The sequence below is a fragment of the Schistocerca nitens genome, chromosome 7 (assembly GCF_023898315.1).
Source record: "Schistocerca nitens isolate TAMUIC-IGC-003100 chromosome 7, iqSchNite1.1, whole genome shotgun sequence".
NCBI classification, from domain to species: Eukaryota; Metazoa; Arthropoda; class Insecta; order Orthoptera; family Acrididae; genus Schistocerca; species Schistocerca nitens.
In genome coordinates, this window is record NC_064620.1 from 164,907,062 (window position 1) to 164,933,539 (window position 26,478).

At 44.3% G+C, this 26,478-nt stretch overlaps 2 protein-coding genes across 7 annotated transcripts in view; one reads left to right on the top strand and one right to left on the bottom strand.

Annotated features, from left to right (window-relative positions):
• Window positions 1–26,478, bottom strand: part of LOC126195378 (dystrobrevin beta) — a 620,666-nt gene that overhangs the window by 350,806 nt on the left and 243,382 nt on the right. The window lies entirely within an intron of this gene.
• Window positions 1–26,478, top strand: part of LOC126195520 (filaggrin-2-like) — a 133,157-nt gene that overhangs the window by 93,069 nt on the left and 13,610 nt on the right. The window contains exon 4 of the mRNA XM_049934146.1: window positions 6,508–7,097. Coding sequence (XP_049790103.1) covers window positions 6,508–7,097 — 590 coding nt within the window. The remainder of the gene's footprint in view (window positions 1–6,507; window positions 7,098–26,478) is intronic.

Below are 26,478 nucleotides of genomic sequence, written 5' to 3' on the forward strand. Positions count from 1 at the left end.
TTTTTGAAGGAAAAAAAAGACTTTGTACCCGTTGTGTAAGTTAACAATCACTCCAGATTTCTGTCTTCATTCATGTAGAACGAGTAGTGCAGTGAAATCGGATAAATGTTTTTGAAACACCCTGTGTGACGAGGTGTTTTATAGTGAACTAACATAGAGCTCAAAAATACTAACTCTTTGACAGCTTTTACTCCATTATACTAACGTACGCCATCAGCAGGCGTAATATTCAAAAGTGCGCCATGACGAATTATCTATCTGTTCAGTGTGAAGATGAGGTTTTCCTGCAAATCCGGCACTATTTTTAGTCGCAGTACGGGAACGGTCAGTTCCAGCCGTACAAACGTGTCCAATCAGTAATTTAAGACAGTGCTAATTCCTTGTGCACATGAGGATTGTAGCTGATTAACGTGCAAACGCCACCGCCGGCGCCAACGTAACTAAGTAGACGAATCTCTTATCACACTCTGTCTTTGTGTTTAAGCATTGAACTCCTATTTTTTCCCAGCCGTGTTCTCCGCAGCCAATATTTACCTCGCGTGGAAAAGAAGGTTGGTGGACATCTGGAAAAATCGGACACGAAGGGAAACACCATTGCAGAATGAGGTTAGGTGTTGTCAATCTTCCGTAAACCGTCGTCTAGTTTCGGCTACGAGTATTACGTCAAGATATACTTTCATTAGTTTTGATGGAATACCTTTCCAACAGTGCTACACTGAATACTTCGTCAGTCGAGGCATCATGCTGTATACACATCTTTTACGGACACGCTGTCAAGCATAAAGCCATAAAAAAAAAGTAATTCGCTGTTGACAGGGAAGATAAACTTGATAAAGTTACCACAATGATCACGATGTAGCAATCATTTAGATGCGACAGATTGCACATTATCGTCAATTTCTTCCTCGTAGATAAATTCTGAATAACGGGGGGTTTGTATGAGGGATGGGAAAAACAGACCCGTTAAAACCGACACGGGTATTTTAGTTCTGAATAACCAGTACTTCTCGGTATTCTTTTGGTCATGGTTATAACAGTTGCGGTTTTTTTTTTTTTTTTTTTTTTTTTTGAGCAGCGGTCAGTACTATTTTAATTACAGCGCCGACAGAGACGAGGAACAAACACGTGGCATAAGAATTGGTACAGCACTGCTGAGACATTAACGGCCCTGTTGCCAAGTGCCGTGGCCAAAGATACGCGTGAAGGTGCAGTACGCAAGACTTGCCGCCACCTGTTCTGAACGGTATTTTCTCGCTGTCGTCGCCAGACATCCGTTGCATTTGAGAATGGCCCCAACCCTAGTCTGGAAACGAAGTGACGTAGCATTGAAAGTACAATGGTTCATTTGCTTTAAAAGATGGAAGATTTGTCTGCTACATCAATGGCATAACAGAAAAGAAGGAAATTATGGTAATAGTAATAAATTAAAAACTTAGCAATTGATTCATATTATACAATGAAAGAGAGATCGTAGCTCATCTGCTGCCTATAATATACGCTTATCTGCTTGTAGGCTTTGAAAAGGGATAAATTAAAATGAAAAACAGTGTTGTACCACCTCAGTTTTCACCCTTTAACACTGACTATTGCTAATGCCCCAACAGTATTATGGTTGCATGATTTTTGAACAGAGTTTCAAAAAATTAGAAACAACATGAAAATACACGTCATTTTTAGTAGTATTCAACTACTTACACTTCTCGACAAAAGCAGAGGATACTGGACGAACTAAGTTTTCTTTAATTTGCCTATTTAATTTAATATTTTGATTCTATGTATCTCGAAACAGAGTGTCAAAGTTTTTCAATCTTTGTTCGATTTCTACGTTTATCACAGGAAATAACAGAAATAAAAAATCGAATATCGGTTATTTCAGAAACCGGTTATTTGGAGCGTTTTTAACAGACAGGTTAAAATGGCGTGAAGAAAAGATAGATAACCGAAAACCAGTTGTTTCAGCAATAAGCGCCATCCGTAGTTTTTATCACCGGATGTAGGAAGACATTATGCTTGCTCACTTTTAGCAGTATACCGTTATTGATCATCAGCAGCCTTTCAGAAGTTTCTTCGTAATGTCATTGTCAGTTATACGCCTATCTACATCAGGTGAAAATGAGACCATCACGTCAAAGTGAGTAGCCCAGTACGCAAAAGTTTAGACAGCCTCCAAAACAATGGTTCCCACCCTGGAGGTAATTATACTGTGAGAGGTAAAATGAAATTTTCTAAGGAGAAAAACACAAGAATTCGATTGTGTTACGGTTACGATGCTAAATTATTTTTTAAAGATTATTATTATTATTATTATTATCATCATCGCTATTTCGTAAGACTGTAATAGTGATCACAAAGTTACCGGCCATGCATCTATGGTTGTAGAATTGAGACATGCATCAGATATGTTCGAATATCTCATTAAAATGCCTTCTCTGAGTTGCAGGTAGTTCTCGCAATGGATCACAAATTGCTTTATTATTCATCTGGTGACAGATCATTCATCTAATTTACGACACCGCGCCACAGTAACTTCTTAATGGTTACTAAATTGCTGCAGGGCCTTCAAATTATTATTTATTTATTTATTTATTTATTATTATTATTTCTTTCCTTTCTCAGACGTTATGTCTGGTTAAAAATGGAAAGTGACGAGGAGCTTGATCAAGCGTGACTTATTATTGTTATTATTATTATTCAAATGGCTCTGAGCACTATGGGACTTAACTTCTGAGGTCCTCAGTCCCCTAGAACTTAGAACTACTTAAACCTAACTAACCTAAGGACATCACACACATCCATGCCCGAGGCACGATTCGAACCTGCGATCGTAGCGCCTACAACCGCTAGGTCACCGCGGCCGGCTATTATTATTTAGTAGTAGTAGTAGTAGTAGTAGTAGTAGTAGTAGTAGTAGTAGTTGTTGTTGTTGTTGTTGTTAGATATAAAGCTTTGGCAACCAGTCTTCCAATTTTTACCAGTTCAGACGTAATGAGTCCTGCAATGAAGTATTTTACAAACAATAAGTGTAGTACACCCATTTTAATTCGCCTGCTTTTACATGGTGGTGTAGTGTGTTGCTGAAGCAACAGTCGCTAGGGACAGGAGTGGTTCAGAGGAAGCATATTTTGTAACAAACGTCTATCCTCAACGTGGATAGTTAGTTTTCTTTTCTGAAAGGAGTTACAGGCAGCACTGGCGATGCACTGCTAAGTGTTTCATCATTCTATAAAAAAGGTTGTTAGAAATAAACAGAACCATTAGTTGGTGACATAATAAAACACTTACAGAAACTATCTTTCGTCATTCTAAACATAATAGAGTCCACACAAAATTCTTTTTCATTCTAAAAGTTAGTTATGCGCTAATGTTGTTGACGTTGGCGGCGGGGGTGGGGAACTAGCTAATATCTGACTGCTCTCAGAGGTAATGGCGTCAGAAAGGTTGAGGAACGCTACTCCAAAAACAACACACTGGCCGCTCTGTAGCCGCTGTAGTTGGCGTACAGCTGGCGCCAGGCCGCCATGAGACCTCTTACCGCTGGCACAAGCCGTGGCAGTGAAGCGGTGCGTTCTTGACTGTCAGTTGTACGGAATCAGTGCAGAAAGATGGGTTGCCGTGTAAACGTAGCACAATCTAGAAAAGAGCTGTCTTATTTGGACGTGCTACATACGAACGCACCGCGATTTGTTGGTGTATAAACGCGCATCGTCCACCGTATCTACAAAGATTGATGTACCACTCGCATCCATGTGAGAGATCCTAACCGATGCGGACCAAGGACGTTTGTCACGCCCTATTACTGAATGGAGGTCCGTCTCAATCTCTTTCCGAGTCAACACTGCGAACGAACTGTATGTATTGGCATTTGCACCTCGCAGGAGCTCAGCAGTTCAGTAAGTTGTACGTCTTTAAGGGGACATACAGGGCGGTTATAACTTAACTAGCGCTAGTTGAGAAGGCCCGCATGAAAACCATATAATCGTAGGACAATGTTAAGGTCACGCGGAGGGTAACAGTTGTTAACTGTATGCTATGTTTAAGTCCCACGTTACAAACTTTGCTGAAAGTGACGAACATCTGCATCCACAAGAGCCGGGGACAGTACTAGAGACTGCGGCACAATTGTATGCAGCCTCTGTATGTTCATCTTGCCCGCCCGGTTAGCCGTGCGGTCTAACGCACGGCTTTCCGGATTGGGAAGTAGCGCCTGGTCCCCGGCAGAATCCGCCTGGCGGACTTGTGTCGAGGTCCGGTGAGCCGGCGAGTCTGTGGATGGTTTTTAGGCGGTTTTCCATCTCCTTCGGCGAATGCTCGCTGATTCCCCTTATTCAGCCTCAGCTACACTATGCCAGCGATTGCTTCACAAACAAGTTCTCCACGTAGGCGTACACCACCATTACTCTACCACGCAAACATACGGGTTACACTCGTGTCTGGTGTGGTGTGAGACGTTCCCGGGGGAGACAGAGGGGGGGGGGGGATCCACCGGGGGCCGAACCGCACAATAACCCTGAAAGAGTGGTTCGGTGTGGGGCGGCGGAGGTGTGAAGTGGACTGTGGACCACTGCGGCTGCGGCGGGGACGGAGTGTCTCCGACGTTTCTAGGCCCCTAGTTAGAATACAATACAATACAACACAACACAACACAATATTCATCTTTTTAGAGATGGTCGAGGGGCTAGGTAGTTCGGTACAGGATGTCACATTAAACACCTTTCAGCCATCTAGTTTCCAAACTTTTTTTTATTTGGCTACTAGTTTCAGCGTTTTATTACGCCATCCTCAGGTCGCTGACCGACGTGTAGGTTCTGATCAAAACATGGGCCAGCAATACTGGCTCAAATGGTTCAAATGGCTCTGAGCACTATGCGACTTAACTTCTGAGGTCATCAGTCGCCTAGAACTTAGAACTAATTAAACCTAACTAACCTAAGGACATCACACACATCCATGCCCGAGGCAGGATTCGAACCTGCGACCGTAGCGGTCACGCGGTTCCAGACTGAAGCGCCTTTAACCGCACGGCCACACCGGCCGGCAGCAGCAATACTGGAATTAGTACATTTTTGCTATAGCGAAAGTTTAATTATAACTCAACAGTGCCACGACCATCGACTGTAATGTCACGCCGTAAATGACATCTTTGCTTAAACGAGGCGGAAGTGTTCTGGGGCAGCGAGCAGAGAAGGTGGCTCTCGGTCGCTTTTAAGGGGGCTTGGTTGAAGGAGGACGGAAGCAGGCCCGAGTACGCTCGTTTGTGGAGTTGGCTCTGCGGCGGCGGCAGCGGCGCGACCGGAGTCCGTTACTGAGTCAAGGCGTGCCGGCCACGCCATGGGTACACGAGGAATGCTACCTCGACCGAGCTTGGACTTCGCGCCTTCCCATTGGGGTTTTCAGCCGTCTTCCGCCGAGGTTTCTTGCTATAAGTTGTGCCTTAGTAGCGCCTATGTCCGTTACGGCCGCTGCACGGTTCTGCCCTGAGTCTGAGCATCGTCACAGCTTCTGATTATTTGATGAACGAATTTTAATATACTGCTTGGTGTTTTTCAAGTTGCTTAATCTTCTCAAAATGTTGGGCAACACGTCATGTTAGCCGTTTTACTCGGTGAAGCTGACTGTCGAAACTTGATACTCTGCTCAGCCTCTCGACTGATAAGCCTGCATAATTTGGCCTTTAGGATCGTTAAATAGTAAAAAGCTGCTCGTTTTTATAGCTTGTCCTTGCTGATTATGTTCGATGTGGCAACTGCTGAATCGTTTTCTTTCGCTGGGGCCGAACTGACATTTTGCTCAAGTAACTTGTTTTCATTAATCATTTTTTATATACGTCTAATGTGCTTTGTGGATTTAAAGGCTGTTGTCATTTTGGGAGAAATGGTTTGATTCTTTGGGCCGCTTGGTAAACAAATTTTAAAGGGGCTATTGGTTTGTGCCAGTTATCTTAAGCTGTACCCGTGGGGTTAAAGTTAAGTGGGAAGTAAGGAATCCTTTAAGCTTGTAACTAATGTGTGTTTTGTATTTCTTATACTTCCAATGGCCTTTTGTATCAACATGAATGTGCTTTAAAGGATATTTTACTGTGTGTTGCAAAAGCAGGAGCTCTTAGTTCTTCCAGGTTTAAGGCGTCCCAAAATCTTCCGGTGATGTCGGGCTGATACCATTATTGCCTAACATATCCTTATTTGTAATATTTGCCACTTATTTTCTTGTTGTTGTTCAAATTTCCATGTTTGTTCTAAATTTTGTGATGAATTAATTCGATTACGTCACTGATATTTCGAAAGGTTGAGAAATTTATGTTGAACTTCACTTTCTTTTCTCTGTTTCTTTTAAGAAAAGAAACGAAGAGAGAGCTAGACATTTGCTTGAAGGGGGGAAACAGAGGAACGAGGGGGGGGGGCAGAGACAGAGGAACGAGGGGGGGGGCAGAGACAGAGGAACGAGGGGGGGGGGCAGAGACAGAGGAACGAGGGGGCGGGGCAGAGACAGAGGAACGAGGGGGCGGGGCAGAGACAGAGGAACGAGGGGGCGGGGCAGAGACAGAGGAACGAGGGGGCGGGGCAGAGACAGAGGAACGAGGGGGCGGGGCAGAGACAGAGGAACGAGGGGGCGGGGCAGAGACAGAGGAACGAGGGGGCGGGGCAGAGACAGAGGAACGAGGGGGCGGGGCAGAGACAGAGGAACGAGGGGGCGGGGCAGAGACAGAGGAACGAGGGGGCGGGGCAGAGACAGAGGAACGAGGGGGCGGGGCAGAGACAGAGGAACGAGGGGGCGGGGCAGAGACAGAGGAACGAGGGGGCGGGGCAGAGACAGAGGAACGAGGGGGCGGGGCAGAGACAGAGGAACGAGGGGGCGGGGCAGAGACAGAGGAACGAGGGGGCGGGGCAGAGACAGAGGAACGAGGGGGCGGGGCAGAGACAGAGGAACGAGGGGGCGGGGCAGAGACAGAGGAACGAGGGGGCGGGGCAGAGACAGAGGAACGAGGGGGCGGGGCAGAGACAGAGGAACGAGGGGGCGGGGCAGAGACAGAGGAACGAGGGGGCGGGGCAGAGACAGAGGAACGAGGGGGCGGGGCAGAGACAGAGGAACGAGGGGGCGGGGCAGAGACAGAGGAACGGGGGGGGGGCAGAGACAGAGGAACGAGGGGGGGGGGCAGAGACAGAGGAACGAGGGGGGGGGCAGAGACAGAGGAACGAGGGGGGGGGCAGAGACAGAGGAACGAGGGGGGGGGCAGAGACAGAGGAACGAGGGGGGGGGGGGAGACAGAGGAACGAGGGGGGGGGGGAGACAGAGGAACGAGGGGGGGGGAGACAGAGGAACGAGGGGGGGGAGACAGAGGAACGAGGGGGGGAGACAGAGGAACGAGGGGGGGGGAGACAGAGGAACGAGGGGGGGGGAGACAGAGGAACGAGGGGGGGAGACAGAGGAACGAGGGGGGGAGACAGAGGAACGAGGGGGGGAGACAGAGGAACGAGGGGGGGAGACAGAGGAACGAGGGGGGGAGACAGAGGAACGAGGGGGGGAGACAGAGGAACGAGGGGGGGAGACAGAGGAACGAGGGGGGGAGACAGAGGAACGAGGGGGGGAGACAGAGGAACGAGGGGGGGAGACAGAGGAACGAGGGGGGGAGACAGAGGAACGAGGGGGGGAGACAGAGGAACGAGGGGGGGAGACAGAGGAACGAGGGGGGGAGACAGAGGAACGAGGGGGGGAGACAGAGGAACGAGGGGGGGAGACAGAGGAACGAGGGGGGGAGACAGAGGAACGAGGGGGGGAGACAGAGGAACGAGGGGGGGAGACAGAGGAACGAGGGGGGGAGACAGAGGAACGAGGGGGGGAGACAGAGGAACGAGGGGGGAGACAGAGGAACGAGGGGGGGAGACAGAGGAACGAGGGGGGGAGACAGAGGAACGAGGGGGGGAGACAGAGGAACGAGGGGGGGAGACAGAGGAACGAGGGGGGGGAGACAGAGGAACGAGGGGGGGGAGACAGAGGAACGAGGGGGGGAGACAGAGGAACGAGGGGGGGAGACAGAGGAACGAGGGGGGGAGACAGAGGAACGAGGGGGGGAGACAGAGGAACGAGGGGGGGAGACAGAGGAACGAGGGGGGGAGACAGAGGAACGAGGGGGGGAGACAATGTGCGCCATCCTAGGGAGCAGCCAGAAACCCCTGAAAGCAGAGTGCAATGAGGAGACACATCCCCCAGCCCCTGCCACTTACCAGAGAATGCCCTCCTCAGACTGCCTAGGGAAAACTAGCAACACGTACAGGGTAAGAGAAGCACACAGAGACAAAACATGAACAAGTCGAACAGACCACGTGAGAGGGGAGAAGATGTCAGCAGTATGGCGTTCAGTAACGTGCAGTTGGCTGCACAGGCGCCTGTAGGACCAATGCTGTTCTTCCGGAGATTTCGCAACAGCGAGTACTCTGCCGTAACTCATCGCTGGAGCTCAGGCGCCTGAAGGCAGATGCGTGCCTCGCTTGCTGAGCAGAGAGAGAGAGAGAGAGAGATAGAGAGAGAGGGGGGGGGGGTGGAGGGGGGAGTGGGTAGGGTTGGGACTTGAGGGGGGGGGGGATTCTGTGGCTACTGCGGAGTGCGAGGGGCTGGAGTGGCGCGACTATGCAGGAGTAATTCTACGAGACTACAAGCTCTTCGGAGCGTCGCAGATTATCTTGGATTTCATAGGGAAATGCGCAGGCGAGAAGACTCCAGTGGTATGGCCATATCATGAGAAGAGACCGAAGTCATGTTGGAACGAGAATCATTCAGACGGCAGTTGAAGGCTCCAGGGAAAGAGGAAGGCCTAAAAAGAGGTGGGGGACTAGAATGGAGAGGACCAGCAGGAAAAACAACTGACCCTAGAACCGAAAAAATTGGAAGAAACTTGCCACAAGTGTCTATCTTCCGTATGGCAGGAAAAGACGCAGAAGAAGTAGTGCTGAGATTATAAAGCATATAAGACTTTTTCAACCTTGACATCGAAGAAGCGATGGCGGAAATGAAAGAAATGTTCAAGAGCGGGTTTCGAAGTCAGGGTGAAAGGATATCAGTGTCCGAAGATTCAGGGCCTGATCAATGGAATGAACGGTCTAGTGAGCACAGACTATAGATTGACAGTGAACCAAAGAAAGACGAAAATAATGAGATTAGCGATAAACTTGTCCAAATGAGAAACTACATAGTAGATGAGGTGAAGCAATTCTGTTATCTTGGAAGCATAATAATATGCGACAGATGAAACGGCGGGTGGTAGGGGGGGGGGGGGGAGGGGAGGTTATAGATGTAATGGATACAATAAGCGGGCTAGTACAGGTGTACAGGGCATTCCTGGGCGAAATAATTGAACTAGTGTCGAAGATAGACTTTAACTTGAGGGGAAAAAATTACAGAAGCGATTCATGAACTGTTTGGAAACTGGACAAAAAAAGACTCGAAGAGCTTGAGATGTAGTGCTATGTAAGACGTGAGGTGGTTCTCCGCACAATCGTGGAGGAAAGAAACATACAAAAAACGAAAAGAGACGGAATAATAGGACATCTGTTAACATACCACACTTTCTTGATACTGGAAGGAAATGTAGACGCTAAAACCGGTAGTAGAAGACAGATATTGGAACACACACAACAAATAACTTTGGACGTTGGGTGTAAGCACTACTCTGAGATGAAGAGGTTGGCACAGGAGACGAATTCGTAGTGGGTCGCATCAAATCTGTCGGAAGACAGTAAGAGACGCGCCAGTAGAATACGGGGTGTCGGATATGGGGTCGACGACATGGCGGAGGCGTTGCAGACACGCTGTCGGGAGCAACGTCTGGTGCGATTTTGAGGTCGCGCCTTTCTTCAGGTACTCGCGTCTGCTGTGACAGTTCAGATTTGCTAAGAGTTTTTGAACGTCGATAGTTGTTTCGTTGGCTTCACGGCATACGAAATGTTTGCTACATGTACACACTCGACAAAATTCCCAGTAGTTCAAGAACAACGAGCAATAATTCCATTCCCATTATATCTGAAATTAACAAAATGCCTCCAGAAATTTCAGGACGCTGTAATCGAATGAAGGGGAGGAATGTGAAAAATGAAATTTATTCTGCTTCTGTATCTCACTATGAGCGTGGTGATTTCTTTTTTCCTTTAAAGGTTTTCATCAGTACCTTATCCTCCCTGATGACAATTTGATGATGACTTTGTAAGCCGAAAATCAATGAACTAAAAAAATTAATACCGTAGAACATCTAAATATTTCGTCAAATGTCTGAGCGGAGATAAATCAAGATCCCTATAAATTATACAATGGGTTCTTGGTCGAATTTTCACAGCCAGACGAAGAGTGCGAAATGGACGAAAGAATATCAAATTAACCAGCTCGAGTTCTAGCTTTGAAAAAAAGTTTATTTGCTTCGAAATAATACGAGTAATTAACAAAAACAGTATGATCTGAGGAAATATTGAAATATTTCACAGACAACTGCTGCTGGCTATATTAATGAAGTATCGAAAAGTTCATTTATCCGAGGCACAGCTATTTTATGTTCAAAAAGTTGCATTGATATTATATGTGATTTCTCAAATGTCTTCCTTCGAATGAAGTACTAAATATAGAACTTTTCAATAGCAGTAGGAACTAGGTATACAAATGACGTATCAAAAAGTTTATCTTTTCAAGGCCTAGTTATTTTCCGCACAAAAAGTTACATTACTGTGATGTTTCGAATCAAGTACTGAATTCAGAACGTTTCGAGAACGGAAGGAGCTAAGAAATGAAATGGGGTGTCAATAATAATGTCATGCTATTTAAACTTGGAACTAACAAAAAAAAAAAAAACTGAAAAAGCCTGTCAGATGCTTTGTAAAATGAGGTGTCAAAGTAAGAAGTAATGTAAATTAGAGGAACACCTGACGCGCCTTTGAATGATGGTCGAAATCATATACAGTAAATAAGGTATGTCAAATGTTTCTTTATCTACTATTTCTCAATTTTGGAAACGTTTCAGAAAACATTTTTTTAGAGATGTACTTTTCATTCATAAATATGAAGTAGTTCTACTAACTGTGATGTAAAAAGCAATTAACAGAAAGTTGCAAAGGCTATTTGTCACGAGCTGAACCAAATTAGGAACGAGCTGCAACGGGTGTAAACTGATCAGTGACTCCAGAATGAGATTTTCACTCTGCAGCGGAGTGTGCGCTGATATTAAACTTCCTGGCAGATTAAAACTGTATGCCGGACCGGGACTAGATCTCGGGACCTTTGCCTTTCGCGGTCAAGAGCTCTACCAACCGAGCTACTAAAGCACGACTGCCAGTACCTCGCCTCCTACCTTCCAAACTTTACAGAAGCTCTCCTGCGAACCTTGCAGAACTAGCACTCCTGACCAGTGACTTTCCATCGCGAAGTCTACTTTCATATGGCAATCTACAAAATTCGTGCATTCAACACTGCATAGCTGTACGAAAAAAGTGATATCGCAACCGCCAAGAGCGCTAATGAAACTTCAGAGATCACAAAATTATTTAGTGCAGTCTGTACGACAGTGTTCTTACTGTGGCGTCAACTAAAATTAAAACCATCCTCCGCCACTGGCATCAATAGCAAAACGCATTATAAAGTCAATAATAAAATGCACTTTTATAGTTACCTTCGATCTCTGTCATAATTAGGTTCTTGTCTTTTGTATGGAGTACACTCTATGTACCGTTGTAATTTAAGTTAATGGAACACCTTTCGGGAAGATCAAAGGCTGTGACAGCAGCAATGCAGAAAGCAGAGTATGCAGGGCACAGAAGGATGGAACATACCTATTACCGTATACGAAGACTGCTTAAATGTTTCTATCCTCTTTACTGTTGACGACAGTAACGAAGGCTCCTTATTATGATACAGTAAGAAAACTGCTATTCAGGCTAAAGTAGGGCAAACGTAACTTCGTGATATTAAGAACTTTACGTGAAACAGCAAAACTAATATTCAATCTAGAAATTGTATATTTCACATGTAAGAGACCAAATACGTAACTCTACTGACCCATGTTGAACATTTAGGATACGAACAGTTGAAGCTACAAAATGCAGTAAACCTAATGGGCATACTACCTAATTTGTTATAACACACCTAATTTTGTGACACTTTATACTTAACTTTGTGAAAATGTACTTAATTCCGCGATAATTTTCTTTTGCACTCATACAATGTAGGCTTTCACGACCGGACGGTACTGTTGTTGATAATTCTTCCGGGTTATATGGCCGTGGTCCATGGTATTCTTCTATTCCTAACGTTTCGTCCAATACTACGTTGGACATCTTCAGAGGTATGGCTGGTCCTGCTTAGTCCTGCCGACTGACGAGTCGGGCGTCGCAGAGCGGCCTAAATACCGAGGAAAGTGGGCGTGGTCTAGCTTGCACATAGCAGCAGAGAGAAAACTAGTCAAAGATAAATTTTAACTATCGATAATAGTCCGTCATAGATAAAAATCACTTATCGATTCGGTAACGCCACTGTCCATATCTCGCTTAATTTCAAGGCCTCTTCTTTTCTATTAAAATTATCGTCATGTTTATAAATTTCAATAGCCTCCCTATACAGTCGTGGATCGTAGTTCGTGGTAGCACTTAAAACTGTAGTTTCAGGAAACTTAACTACATGGTCATCTGACTGAAATGCATGTTCCGCAATGGCCGATTTATCTATTTTTCCCAGTCGGCAAAGACTTTTATGCTCCTTTACCCTCGCATTCACACTTCTTTTCGTAGTACCAATGTAGACCTTGCCACGAGACAGGATTCGAACCTGCGACAATAGCAGCAGCGCGGTTCCGGACTGAAGCGCCTAGAACCGCCGGCGTGCTAAATTGGTTAGTGGAGAAGTCTGTTAACGCTGAGGCCAAACCCTATTTCCTGCATTTGTATACAGAAATTAACTAACGTAACTTCCAGTTCACTCTAGTCCGCCCCGGTAGCTGAGTGGTCAGCGTGTCAATCCTAAGGGCCCGGGTTCGATTCCCGGCTGGGTCGGAAATTTTCTCCGCTCAGGGACTGGGTGTTGTGTTGTCCTAATCATCATCATTTCATCCCCATCGACGCGCAGGTCGCCGAAGTGGCGTCAAATTGAAAGACCTGCACCAGGCGAACGGTCTACCCGACGGGAGGCCCTAGCCACACGACATTTCCATTTTTTCCAGTTCACTCTAGAGGGCAAACGGCTACCCACTGTGCTGAAGTCGTAGTCTTGTGAAGTACTCCACGGAATGGAAAAATATTTAGCAGCTTTGTGCATCGACCATTTTTCTTCCAAAACTTTCTGAAGTTGTCCACGGATGTCGCCAGTGGAACAGCAGCATTATCTTCTCCGGAACACACAACTCATTACTGGCTTGTCCTTCTTCGCACATTTGCTTAGAGATGGAGCCATTGTTTCTCAAATGGACACGAAACTTAAGAGCTGTTGTCGTTTCCCCTAAGCGAATGATTCAGTAATGAGGCAATCAAATCCAACTATGATGACTTAGATTATAAGTAAGTTCCATCGGTAATACGACTGCATATAAGTGTGTCTAATTACGTGAACAACTTACCTTAATGAACTTGTATTACAGGATCAGCGCAACAAGCGACGTATTTCCATCCACACAACAAACTGTCAGCTACCTGTTCCGCACACAACGTTCATTTCCACCAAGAATCTCCCGTGTGAAGACATTACTGGCATTTTTTGGGGTCAATTAGAACTGTGTGTAGAAGGCCTACTTTACTTGAGGACAAAGGATGTGTCTGCTATCGTGAAATGAAGTATGACACGCAGTTAGGTAGGATTACCCTATACAGTTTTATGATACCTGAACATACTATCATCGAAACTGGCATTTAATTAAGATTTATTTTATCAGCAGCGCTTGGAGGTTCTGTATTTTTTTTTTTTTTCTTCAAACACTTGTGAGCTGAGGGGCAACACTTGCACAAAATAAATCAGCTGTACGTTTCAATAGGTACTCCTTATGTATTTTGCTTAAGTGATAATACTTTGAATCGACGGAACAGGAAGGAATCAGGACGGCTTAAGTGAGTGACAGAATTTAACTGCATACCCCCCTCACAGATATTCAGAGTGTACGTATTATTTTGTATATCTGCTAAACTGGACCCATTTTTTCACGACGTTACTGGAACAACCAGTAACCGTGGCAGAGCACTAACAATAAACTGAGGAAGTGTTCTCGGTAGCACCGAACGACTGTCGCAGTAAGGCAGTACCAGGGCGACGAGTCGTCAGGGGGTGGAAGGTAAACACAAGACGAGTCGACAGGAAAGTATAACGTCGCGAAAGAGCTACCAAAATTTTACATCACTTTCCACACACTATAGTATGTGAACATCGCATGTGTGAAACTGCTCTGACAGAACGAGAGACATAGCTGTTTGATGCAGCTCTCCACGCTTGTTTTTCCTGTGCAAACTTCTGCATAACTACTGTATTTCAGCCTTGGAGCCTTGGTTTACTTCTACAATTTTTACACCCCTCCTCCTCCTTCCGCACTTTCTTCTAACACCAAACTATTTCTTGATGCCTTATAATATGTTGCATAGCCCATACCCTCTTTTAGTCCAGTGGTGTCATAAATTTCTTTTCTCCTTAATTCAGTCCGAGACCGCTTCCAATACTTACTCGATTCACCCATTTAATCTTCAATATTCTCCCGTAGCACCACATTTCAAAAACTGCTGTTCAATTCATGTCTGAACTGTTTACCGCCCATGTTTACATACATGCATGTGAAGGCTATTACAGCCGGCCGCGGTGACCGAGCGGTTCTAGGCGCTACGGTCGCAGGTTCGAATCCTGCCTCGGGCATGGGTGTGTGTGATGTCCTTAGGTTTAAGTAGTTCTAAGTTCTGGGGGACTGATGACCCTAGAAGTTAAGTCCCATAGTGCTCAGAGCCATTTGAACCAAAGGTTATTCTTGAAATAAACATTCATGTGAAAGACTTTCTAACTCAAACATTTATTCGATATTAACAAATCTCTCTCTTTTTCAGAAGCGCTTTCGTCGCCGTTTGCAGTCTGTATTTTATATGCTCTAATTCGACCATCAGTTACTTTGCTGCCCAAATAGCAAAACTCTTCCACTACTTTTTTAATGTCTCATTGCATAATCTAATTTCCTGCGCATCACCTGATTTAATTCGATTACATTCCATTGATATCGTTTGACTTTTGTTGAACCCCATTTTGTAATGTCCTTTTAAGACGCTATCGAAACTCGCGTGTTCCTACAATTCTCCAAAACCCAAATCGATTTTCTCCGAGGTCGGCTGCATAGAAATGTATGTTATAGGAGCTACACACCTATGAACGGCATTTAGAACGTTGTTACGTCTGCGTGTCGGGCCGTCATACAATCGCAGAGAAGACTGCTGTCTGAGCGGGGTTTGCTGTATGTAAAACGGTACAGCCCAAATGCATACTAGAATGACGCAGCACGAAGCAGCGGGTTCTTCCGGCCGGCTCCTTCACACACTGACCTCAAAACCACTGGTCTTGAGGGGCGGAAGTGCACCGTCACGAGCTTTTATGGTTCTACAATACCAGGAAAGTCTGCAGGCTGCAGCGAGCAGCGTCGTAGAGTATGCGTTAGTTGAAGGCCACGTGGGTGAAAAAAAAAAGGTAGAAAACGCCGCAAGTACTCCGCTAAGAGCTGGGTGAGAGGCTCCAAGGCCCGTTACACAACAGCGGGGAGGGGAAGCGGGTGGAAGCAAAACAGCATTCCCGTCACGACCTCAGCGCTGTTCCGCGTGCCTCCGGTCGCGGGCTGCCAACTAAGACAATGTGTCGCTGGGGGCGCATCCGACCTCGCCCGGTATCCGCACGATGACCCACAAACAGCACGTACGCGTGGTACGCACCGGCATTTGATTTGGTCCAGTTTAACGTCTACGTCCCCCCTCTTATTATTTACTGATCCGCAACGGATTGTTGTTACTGGTAGCTATCAGTTTTTCACCGTAATGGAATATTATGCTCCGTTACTGCGCTTGTAGACAACAATGACGAATTAAAGAGGGGATGCCTTCTTGCAATCATGTAAATTGTGCAATGGAAAGTGTGTCTAAGCCACAGCACCGTAACATCATCTGCAATTCACCAACGAGCACGACAATATGTCATTTTAGATATAAAAACAACTACGCATTTCGCAGGCAACTGAAAACGAAGGACAAGTCAAATATGCTGCAATAATTCAGATTTGTGACTGATCTCAGTTGGAAACCACAGAGCACGCATAATTTTTAAAAAGTAAGAAAGAAACAGAAGGGAAAAAATCACTGGGACGCCGCAATTGTGGTGAAATAAGTTTCGGGATTAAACAAAACAAAAATTGTGTTTTCACAAGAAGGCGGACCCTTTTCAATATATTATCACCAGTTTTTTTACTAAAATATACTGCAGATTTGAAAGCACCTTCACGACATGTGGTCTTTATCGGGAACAAATCCATTGTGTTTATGGGCACTGTCTCTCTCTTTCTTCTTGTTCTAATGACAAATGTTTTATTTTGGTCATCGTCAGTAGGTGCTGGAATCTAGCGTATACTAAAAGTATACACTAGTTTAATTTTATGTCGGCTTTTCATTTTTTATAAAAAAACTGCACTTTCAAGTTTTGAAATTTATCTGTAGGCGTTCGTGTTTTTGTATCTTCATTTAATTTCACATGCACAGAGTCTAGTGCCAAAAAGGCAATAACACCACCTCTATCAAAAGGTATGATTTTTATCGTCCTCGTGCCTGCAGCTGATCCTTCCACAACCAGCACACGATTTAAAATGGAGAAGATGAATTAACAGGATAAACCAGAACTGCCCTTTCCAAAGCTCGTGACGATATCAATTAATATTGTGAGAATATCTAGGCGTGATCACACAATCATCTCTGCCTCGGCGTCAGAGAGAGACGATGTAGTAATGCATTACCTCCGTGAATACGTCACGTCACTATAGCGTCCAGAAACAATCCAGTTACAACTACGATGACGTGAATCTGATACTGGCAGATTTTAACTGCCACAGCACAGCACGGAGCTCTCAGAGGGTGTGGTGGTTCAACTTCTTTTTAAAAAAACCAGCGGACTGGAAACTCTTCAGCGAGGAAATTGATTTAAAGATATCGAGAATACCATCCAAGCCCTACGAGTAAGACAAGTTGATTGTCCTATCGCGGCGAGTTCCTAGCAGATGCATACAGTCAGGGTGTAGGATAGAATATATCGCAAGACTATCCAAGACTGTCAAATCTCTAGCAAGGAAATAGCAAGATCACTATCAGAACAACCACTTCACCCCGTCACGTGTGCCGGAACTTGGCATCCTGCACGAAGAGGGTTAAGAAGGAAACCAACTTTCGCCATCCACTGCTTGGATCGCAGCCAACTAAGAGAACCATGCAAGAAGCTTCATGAAATGTCCTTGTATGTGCCTATACTCGGTAGGAAGATGCGAGGATGGAAATGGAGACCTGGACATATTCACAGAAAAAGAGGCTCTGGCAGTGAGCTCCCATACCGTGCGTGGAGAAATCTGAACACGATGAGGATGGGAATGCCGCGCTACAAGACCAGCACGCAGAAGTGGGCCTTGTCCCGGATGACGCCAATTTTCCTGTATGAGCCATGCACACCAGATTCATGAAGATGATAAAATCCGCTACAATTGTAAAATGTTATATGCACGTGAAGACTGGGCACGGTCAAGAAATCGTGTTATGCTTCCCTTTCAGTAAATAAAAATTTTACAACTGTAGTGAATCATATCACTGATGATGAATGTCAACAGTGGCGGATGTTCCATGAAGAGAAACCTGAAGATCTTTTTTATAAAGTTAATAACAATGTCATTTCATCTGCAATTTTCTGGAAACAACTTTTTTAAATCTACACGGACATGAAAAGAACACCCTGTTCCAGCTTCATCCACAGAATTGTTTCCAACTTTATCCGAAGTCTTCCAACGTATGATCGCTCTTCAGATCAGTACCCTTGTATTAGTTTTTAAATTCTTCTCTCTCTAATTCTGTTGTTATTCCCATATCTTCCTGCTTACTTACAGCTTTGTTCTGATTATAATAACTCTTAATTCTGTTCGTATGTCGTGAGCATTTAACCCAGAACCAAGAGTGCCCCTACACTTTTATTTCAAATCTCATGTCGCCAGTTCGGATAATGTTCAAGTATCTGTCTTGCTCTCACATGCCGGAATCGTTACAGCCATAGTTTTATGAATGTTGGCTCTTATATCACTTCCGTTTTTTGAGTTCTGCCGATAAACTCACATACATGTTCAAAACATTCTACCCGTATTTACGTATCTCTGTTCTTGTCGTGACTTATGTTCTTGAAAATGATTGCAATTTGCGAAAAGAAATCGATCTCAAAAGTCAAGAAGAAATTAAACGATTGTGTGCAATACGTCGTCTAATATAAAATTTCCTAACAAAAACAAAACAGTTATCTGAAACGGTGAAGAGGAACGAAATAAATACATATTATCAATAAACGTAAAATGCATTTCATGAGAGCTTTCTGACATGCAGTACGTTTTTAGCAACGAAAGTACATATACAGCTGATGCGCAAGGTGACCACCAAAACAAATCGATTATTGTTTCCGGTGAGGTAACTCCAAGCACTCCTGGGCGACAGGTATTTTCACGTAATGTTCACCCCCCCCCCCCGCCCCCCTCAAAAAAAAAAAAAATAAAATAAAATAAAAAAATACAGCTACCGGTACTGAATGTGTTAGAATTACGTAAGGCCAAAGAAACAAGGCGACCTAATTTGTTGGTAATCTGCCGCACTTCCAACATCGTTAGCCAGAACTGACACAGCTCAATTCGCCAACGAACGGAGAAAGCACAGTCGCAATGCAAATATTGCAACAAGGTGTTATCTAGAGACCGCTATTTTAGATCGTCATGGAGAAGAAAAAAAAAAAAGTCTAATACTTGGACTGTCACAGGAAGGACAACATACGCCAACTGATAGACACTTTATGACCGTGCATAATATTTCGCCAATGTTACACCAAAAAATCCAAATAAATTACACTACTTCAGTCCGACGGAATATGTCTATCTTATTACAGTTGTTCCCTACCTTTCTGAGACCATTATCCGTGGAAGAGAATTGGTATCGGTCCCAATGACTTCAAACACGGTCTCTTAGACTGAAAAAACGCTCCGATTCTTAGAGCGAGGAAAGATAACAACCGAGTTAACTACAAACAAATAAAACTTCCGCGTTTTCGTACGTTTCTAAATTAAATCAATACATAATAATATAACGAGGTTGTTGATAAAGTTCATTTCTGTCTATCTTTCCGTTGTTCACTTTAGTGTCAATCAGTGCTCATCGCGAGTGATGCTCCAGGACCTCGTTTTTGCTTTCATTGCTACCACTGATTTCACGCTTGCGAATGAAATCTGTATTCTTAAAGCTTTCCACGAACCTTACGCCAAAACTTCATGGGTTCTGTTGGAATTCGATAAGGCTTTACGCGAATGATGCTGTTGTACACTACTGGCCATTAAAATTGCTACAGCAAGAAGAAATGCAGATAATAAACGGGTATTCATTGGACAAATATATTATACTAGAACTGACATGTGATTACATTTCCACGCAATTTGGGTGCATAGATCCTGAGAAATCAGTACCCAGAACAACCACCTCAAGCCGTAATAATGGCCTTGATACGCATGGGAATTGAGTCAAACAGAGCTTGGATGGCGTGTTCAGGTACAGCTGCCCATGCAGCTTCAACATGATACCACAGTTCATCAAGAGTAGTGACTGACGTATTGTGACGAGCCAGTTGCTCTGCCCCTATTGACCAGACGTTTTCAATTGGTGAGAGATCTGGAGAATGTGCTGTCCAGGGCAGCAGTAGAACATTTTCTGTATCCAGAAAGGCCCGTACAGGACCTGCAACATGCCGTCGTGCATTATCCTGCTGAAACGTAGGGTTTCGCAGGGATCGAGATAAGGGTAGAGCCACGGGTCGTAACACATCTGAAATGTAACGTCCACTGTTCAAAGTGCCGTCAATGCGAACAACAGGTGACCGAGACGTGTAACCAACGGCACTCCATACCATCACGCCGTGTGATACGCCAGTATGGCGCTGACAAATACACGCTTCCAATGTGCGTTCACCGCGATGTCACCAAACACGGATGCGACCATCATGATGCTGTAAACAGAACCTGGATTCATCCGAAAATATGACGTTTTGCCATTCGTGTACCCAGGTTCGTCGTTGAGTACACCATAGCAGGCGCTCCTGTCTGATGCAGCGTCAAGGGTAACCGCAGTCATGGTCTCTGAGCTGATAGTCCATGCTGGTGCAAACGTCGTCGAAATGTTCGTGCAGATGGTGGTTGTCTTGCAAATGTCCCCATCTGTCGACTCAGGAATCGAGACGTGGCTGCACGATCCGTTACAGCCAAGTGGATAAGATGCGTGTCATCTCGACTGCTAGTGATACGAGGCCGTTGGGATCCAGCACGGCGTTCCGTATTACCCTCCTGAACCCACCGATTCCATATTCTGCTAATAGTCATTGGATCTCGACCAACGCGAGCAGCAATGTCGCGATACGATAAACCGCAATCGCGATAGGCTACAATCCGACCTTTAGCAAAGTCTGAAACGTGATGGTACGCATTTCTCCTCCTTACACGAGGCATCACAACAACGTTTCACCAGGCAACGCCGGTTAACTGCTGTTTGTGTATGAGAAATCGGTTGGGAACCTTTCTCATGACAGCACGTTGTAGGTGTTGCCACCGGCGCCAACCTTGTGTGAATGCTCTGAAAAGCTAATCATTTGCATATCACAGCATGTTCTTCCTGTCGGTTAAATTTCGCGTCTGTAGCACGTCATCTCCGTGGTGTAGCAATTTTAATGGCCAGTAGTGTATGTAGAGAAGTCGCAACGTCAGAAAATTGTAGCGAAATGCAGGAAGACCTGCGTAAGATCGACAATTGTTGCAGGGATTATCAATTGATCCGCAACATAAACATATGTAACGTGTTGCGTATAAACAGGCAGAAATGACTATTAATATACGACTACACGACTGCAGAGCAATCGCTGGTAGCAGTTACAGCCACAAAATATCTATGAGTATGCGCAGGAGCGTTTTGAAGCGGAGCGACCGCATGAAATACCGACAGATTCACAGAAAGAATCCTCGTAAATGTAGTCCAACAACACAGGAAGTACCTTGAAAAACACTCGTTCGACCAACGAGAGCGTCCATTTGTAGAATAGTAACTCAATATATTGCTACCTCCTAAGTGTGTCTCGCGAAAAGAGCATGGACTTGTGTTGATATCGAATCAACTGCGTATTTCTTATTTTTATGTCGTAAAAGTATAAGGCAACTACTTTTTTCTCATACTGTCAAATACATTGAAATCGTCAATAAAAAATAGGCACTTAAAATCATATTAAAATATATTTTATCATCACAAATCATATACACTGAAAATCCAAAGGAACTGGTATAGGCATGCGTATTCAAATACAGATATATGTAAACAGGCAGAATACGGTGCTGCGGTCGGCAACGCCTATAGTATCTGCACATGTATACATACCTGTGCAGGCTGGAGCGCACACTCACGCTACGGTGAACCGGATGATTTTAACTCAGTCAGTCGAGAAATGGCGAGCAGACAGGACGACGCATCGCGTTAATCGGTTTGTTAGTGGCCATGAAGTGTAAACGTAAGAAAAAAACGAAAAACGTGGAGTAAAGAGTGGCTCACAAAGAGAAATGAATACACTCATCCGAGATTAGTTAAGTGTGTTAGGTTCAGATCCTTCAGATTACCGTATTATTTGCGGTTGAATGAAGACGTCTACCAAAAACTATTGTCGCTTGTGACTCCTTTAATACAAAGGAAAAATACAGTTATGAGAACTTCTATTTCTGCCCATGAAAGACTGACAGCTACTCTGAGGTTTCTAACAACGGGTCGATCTACGAATCTCTCAAAAATTCGACCATAATATCACCCCAAGCTCTTGGCAAAATAATTCCAGAGACATGTGGCGCCATTTAAAATGTGCTGAAAGGAGTGTATCTTCAGGTATGTATAATAAATACATTTTTAATTTTTTTATCCTTAGTAACTGTTTGTACAATTGAAAGACAAAATTTTAAGTGAGGCATAATAATAAGTAATATATGAAATTAGAAAAATAATTGAAAATTTGGGTGTATTCATCAATCAACATCATAGAAAATTAAAAATGCTTCAAAAATCAAATATTACTAAAGGTAGTTAAGTAAGTAGCTGCAAATATTCGGAGAAGCATTAGTAACGTGCGTCGGCACATTTTTTAATATGAGTACTAAGAAAAGCAAGCTCGTTGCCGTTCCTAAATAAAAGTACACAGTGATCTGGCGATAATTTCGCAACGAATCGCGCATACCTAAATAGTTTTCTCGAAAGGGCCTTTAATTGATTATGGATCAATTTCACCACTGGCTTCCTGGAGCTAAACAAAAACGGAGTCGTTTCTGTACATTACTGTTGCATTGAGTGGGTGTTTGGCGATAAATCTGAATACCGAAGTGTTCATTAGAAAGTACTCCACAAAAGTCTATGCCGTTCTATGAACCCTGCGACGTACCCTTTAGCGGCACCTAAGCCAAATTATTGTGTACGTTTCATCTTTCACGCTGACCTAGTCAAAGGGCGACCACTGGAGGGTTCCCCTTGCGAAATTCGAAGTTCAGTGTCATTGTGTATTGCCAGTTTTGATTTGTAGCGGTGAGTGACGGTCTTCACGTGGAAACATGTCATTAACAGAGTTGCTCAACGCGTATTGGAGAGATGCAGGATGGGATTTATTAGGAATGACAGAAAAATAGTTATGAAAACTGACCAGAGTAGAAGACGCGAAGATGACTGGCATGAGAATCAAAATGAAAGGCGGGACATGTAGCCAGGTGAATGAATGGCAAATGGACCGAAGAAGAAATAACTGACCGAGAGGGCAACCTAATGGAAAGTGGCTAGGGGACGTAACAAAGTATGGAAGACCTGCGTAGATGCTTATCGCCACAGACTGCAACACAAGGGAAGGTCTAGAGGAGGTCTTTATTTAGCAGTTTAAGTCAAATGGTGGCAATGATAAAGCAAAAAAAAAAAATTTTGGAGGCAAAGGAAATAGTAGTAAGAGAGATAATTTTTCATAAATACTCGTAATTTAGTCTTGGTTAAATTTATCCGAACCCGTTTCTTCTTCTTCTTCTTCTTCTTCTTTAGTGAATCTGTCTTAAGACAGGTTTCAGCTGGAGGCTCTCCATTATGTACTATGTTTTTTCTTCCTTCATCTGTTTGTACCAGTATATACGTCCATTTCTAACGCCATCCATCATTACAATTCTCTTCCTACCTTTACATCTCATTTCTTTCACTCTCGCCTCTATAACTCCTTGTTGTAGACAATTCCTATGCAGTGTATGTCACAGCGAAGAATTTTCCTCTTTCTGATCACTTCCAATGATCTCTTCATTCCTCTATTTTCTTCATTACTTCTTCATTCTTAAGTCTGCCTGTCCACATTCTTCTCCACAGCTACATTTCAAAACTTTCTAAATTTTTTCCTTCTTTCTTTTTAACCGTCCACGATTCACTGCTATGTAACACCAGACTTCAGACATAACATTTAGAAAATCTTTTCCTGGTCCCCAAGAAGTTGGTCCAGCTGTTAGTAACTGCCCGGCCTTTTCCAAATGGTGTCTACCCTTAGATATTCTCCTAGCTTCCATTCCATTTCATTCGTATACCCATGTAGAAAGTACTTTTTTTTTCTTTCGTCCACCTAAGAATTTGTGTACTGGCGCTTCTTTCTTTATTTTCATAATTTTTGTCTTACCTATGAGTACCTCAATTCCACACTCCTCGCCTCCTCCTTTCAATACTGTTCAGCATGTGCTGCAGCTCCTCTCCAAACTCCGCTATCACTGCCTGGCCACCCGCGTTACAGCCTTTATCCTTTCTCCTGGAATTGCAATGGCTGTTGCGTCATATATGGCCTTACCTGCCAGTTGAACAGCTTCATTGACACTGAGCATTCTTACGTTACACCGCATCTAATGCTGTTCTCTTACGTCTCCTCATTCCCTACTCCATAACTTCCTGCTAAGTGTAAATTTCCTTTATCGACATATCTTTCCAGTCTGTACCAACATGCTTTAAAATTCCAAGTATTATGATTCAGTTGGCTCTACCGAATGCCTTCTCCCAGTCGATAAAACAAATATACACGTCCTTGTTCACTTCTATCATCCTTCCACTAGTAATTCTCAGACAACCTGTAGCATCTCCAGTTCCTTTATCCACTCTGAACACAAGCTGGTTTTCTCCAATATTTTTCCCTATTTTCTTTCCAATTCTCCTTAGTATGACACTCATTATAGCCTTTGCAACGTGACAGATAAAAGTAATTGTCGTATAGTCTCTGGAGTTTCGGTCGCAATTTTTCGGTAACGGTACTAGAACGGTCTTAAGTAGATCTCTGGTCCAAAATCTTGGGTCAAATTCTCTTTACTGCATCAGTGAATCTGGCTACTGAATCTGTAGCTAAGACATTCAGTGTCCCAGTGGTATTGTAACATCCTAATGCTTTCTTTCCACGGAGCTCCTGAATTGCTTTCCGCAATTCCCATTTGAAGATATACGGACGATGTTCCTCTTGATTCTGCTCCTCTGTTATCTCCCAAAATCAGTATAGTGTATCTACCTCTCATAAAATTTCATTTTAGCACTCGGGGAGGATTATTCCCAGGTTTGTAACCTTTGTTCTGTGAGCTGTGGATGGAAGTAAAAGGAAGACTAGGAACGTCTCGCATAAACAACTTGCTGGAAACAGTATCTGCCGTAGAATATCTAGGATTAACTATCCAGAGCGATCTTAAGTGGAATGACCACATAAGAAGGGGAGGGGGAATCCGCAGTACTAGAAGTACCTTCCGTCACACACCGTTAGGGTGGCTTCCGGAGTATGATGTAGACGTAGAGACCTACAAGCCTCTATATCCTCCAGGCTCTGCCGCGGAATGGAACAAGGACAAGCTGTAATATGTCATGGTACAATTAGAAGCACTCAAGAGACAGAGTGTTCGGACATAAAGGTCAGCCATGTTTCTATTACTAACAGGAAACTGTACAGGGGACGTGGCAGTAGCATCCTCAAAATGTATGCACAGTTTAGCGTTTGGTGTAGGAAGTTATGAGACAGAAAGTTGTGGGAAACCTCTGTAAGACTACAGAGACGGCGGCGCGGGCCACGTGGCTTGCGGGTTCCTCGCCATCGACTGGAGCGGAGTGGGACCGCCACGTGTGGAACATCGGGAACATGGCCGGCCTGCACGCACCGCGGCAGCATATGTAATATATCTACGGGGCGCACGCCACGCCAGGATACGTGCGGATCACGAAATGGGACCTCCGCTGGGGAATGGAAATACTCTGCCAGAGAAGAGTTGTGCGTAGCTGCATCAGCCGTGTGGTTCGAAAGCCCGAGTCGACAATATGGAACGGGTTGACACGTCAGTATTTGTTTATCCGCGCATAATTCAACACACTCCAGCGGTATAATTCACAGTAACTGCTGCGGGTGAATCATTTAAATCTTGGGAAGAAGCTATAATGGGAAGAGGTCTCTGAAGCAGTTCTATTGTCAGCTGTGCCACGAACTGAAGCTGGTAACACTGATGTTTTATAGTCCTACGTGAGTATTTATTATATTCACGTTTATTTATATTTATGCAAATGTTTTTCTTCTGTATTTCATCTTAGGCTGATGGGAATAGTGACAATGCGGCATAGTCTTTTTCATCTGAGGCGGATCCACGAAATGCCGGACAACTCAACGTTTTAGACGACGGTCAGAGACTGCTTTGTCAACATATTCTATACACTTTATTGTTAAAATACACGAAAATCGCCGAAGTGGTGTCACACTGACATACTTGCACCAGGCCCTTGAGCCACTCGCAATTATTATTCTTAAAACCACATGAAAAACTTAATTATTCACTCAAAAATGGCTCTGAGCACTATGGGACTTAACTGCTGAGGTTATCAGTCCTCTAGAACTTAGAACTACTTAAACCTAACTAACCTAAGGACATCACACACATCCACGCCCGAGGCAGGATTGGAACCTGCGACCGTAGCGGTCGCGCGGCTCCAGACTGTAGCGCCTAGAACCGCTCGGCCACTTCGGCCGGCGTAATTATTCACTCCAAACGAACTTTGTAGTGTACCGTAAAGAACAAGTCAAGAGACACAGTTTATTGTAATGTGTTAATGCTGGTGAAAGGTATAATTTATAATAGGTCTTGAAACAAACCATGTTAATCATTTTAAGAAAAACGTTCTGGAATTTATGTTCTGCAGAAGT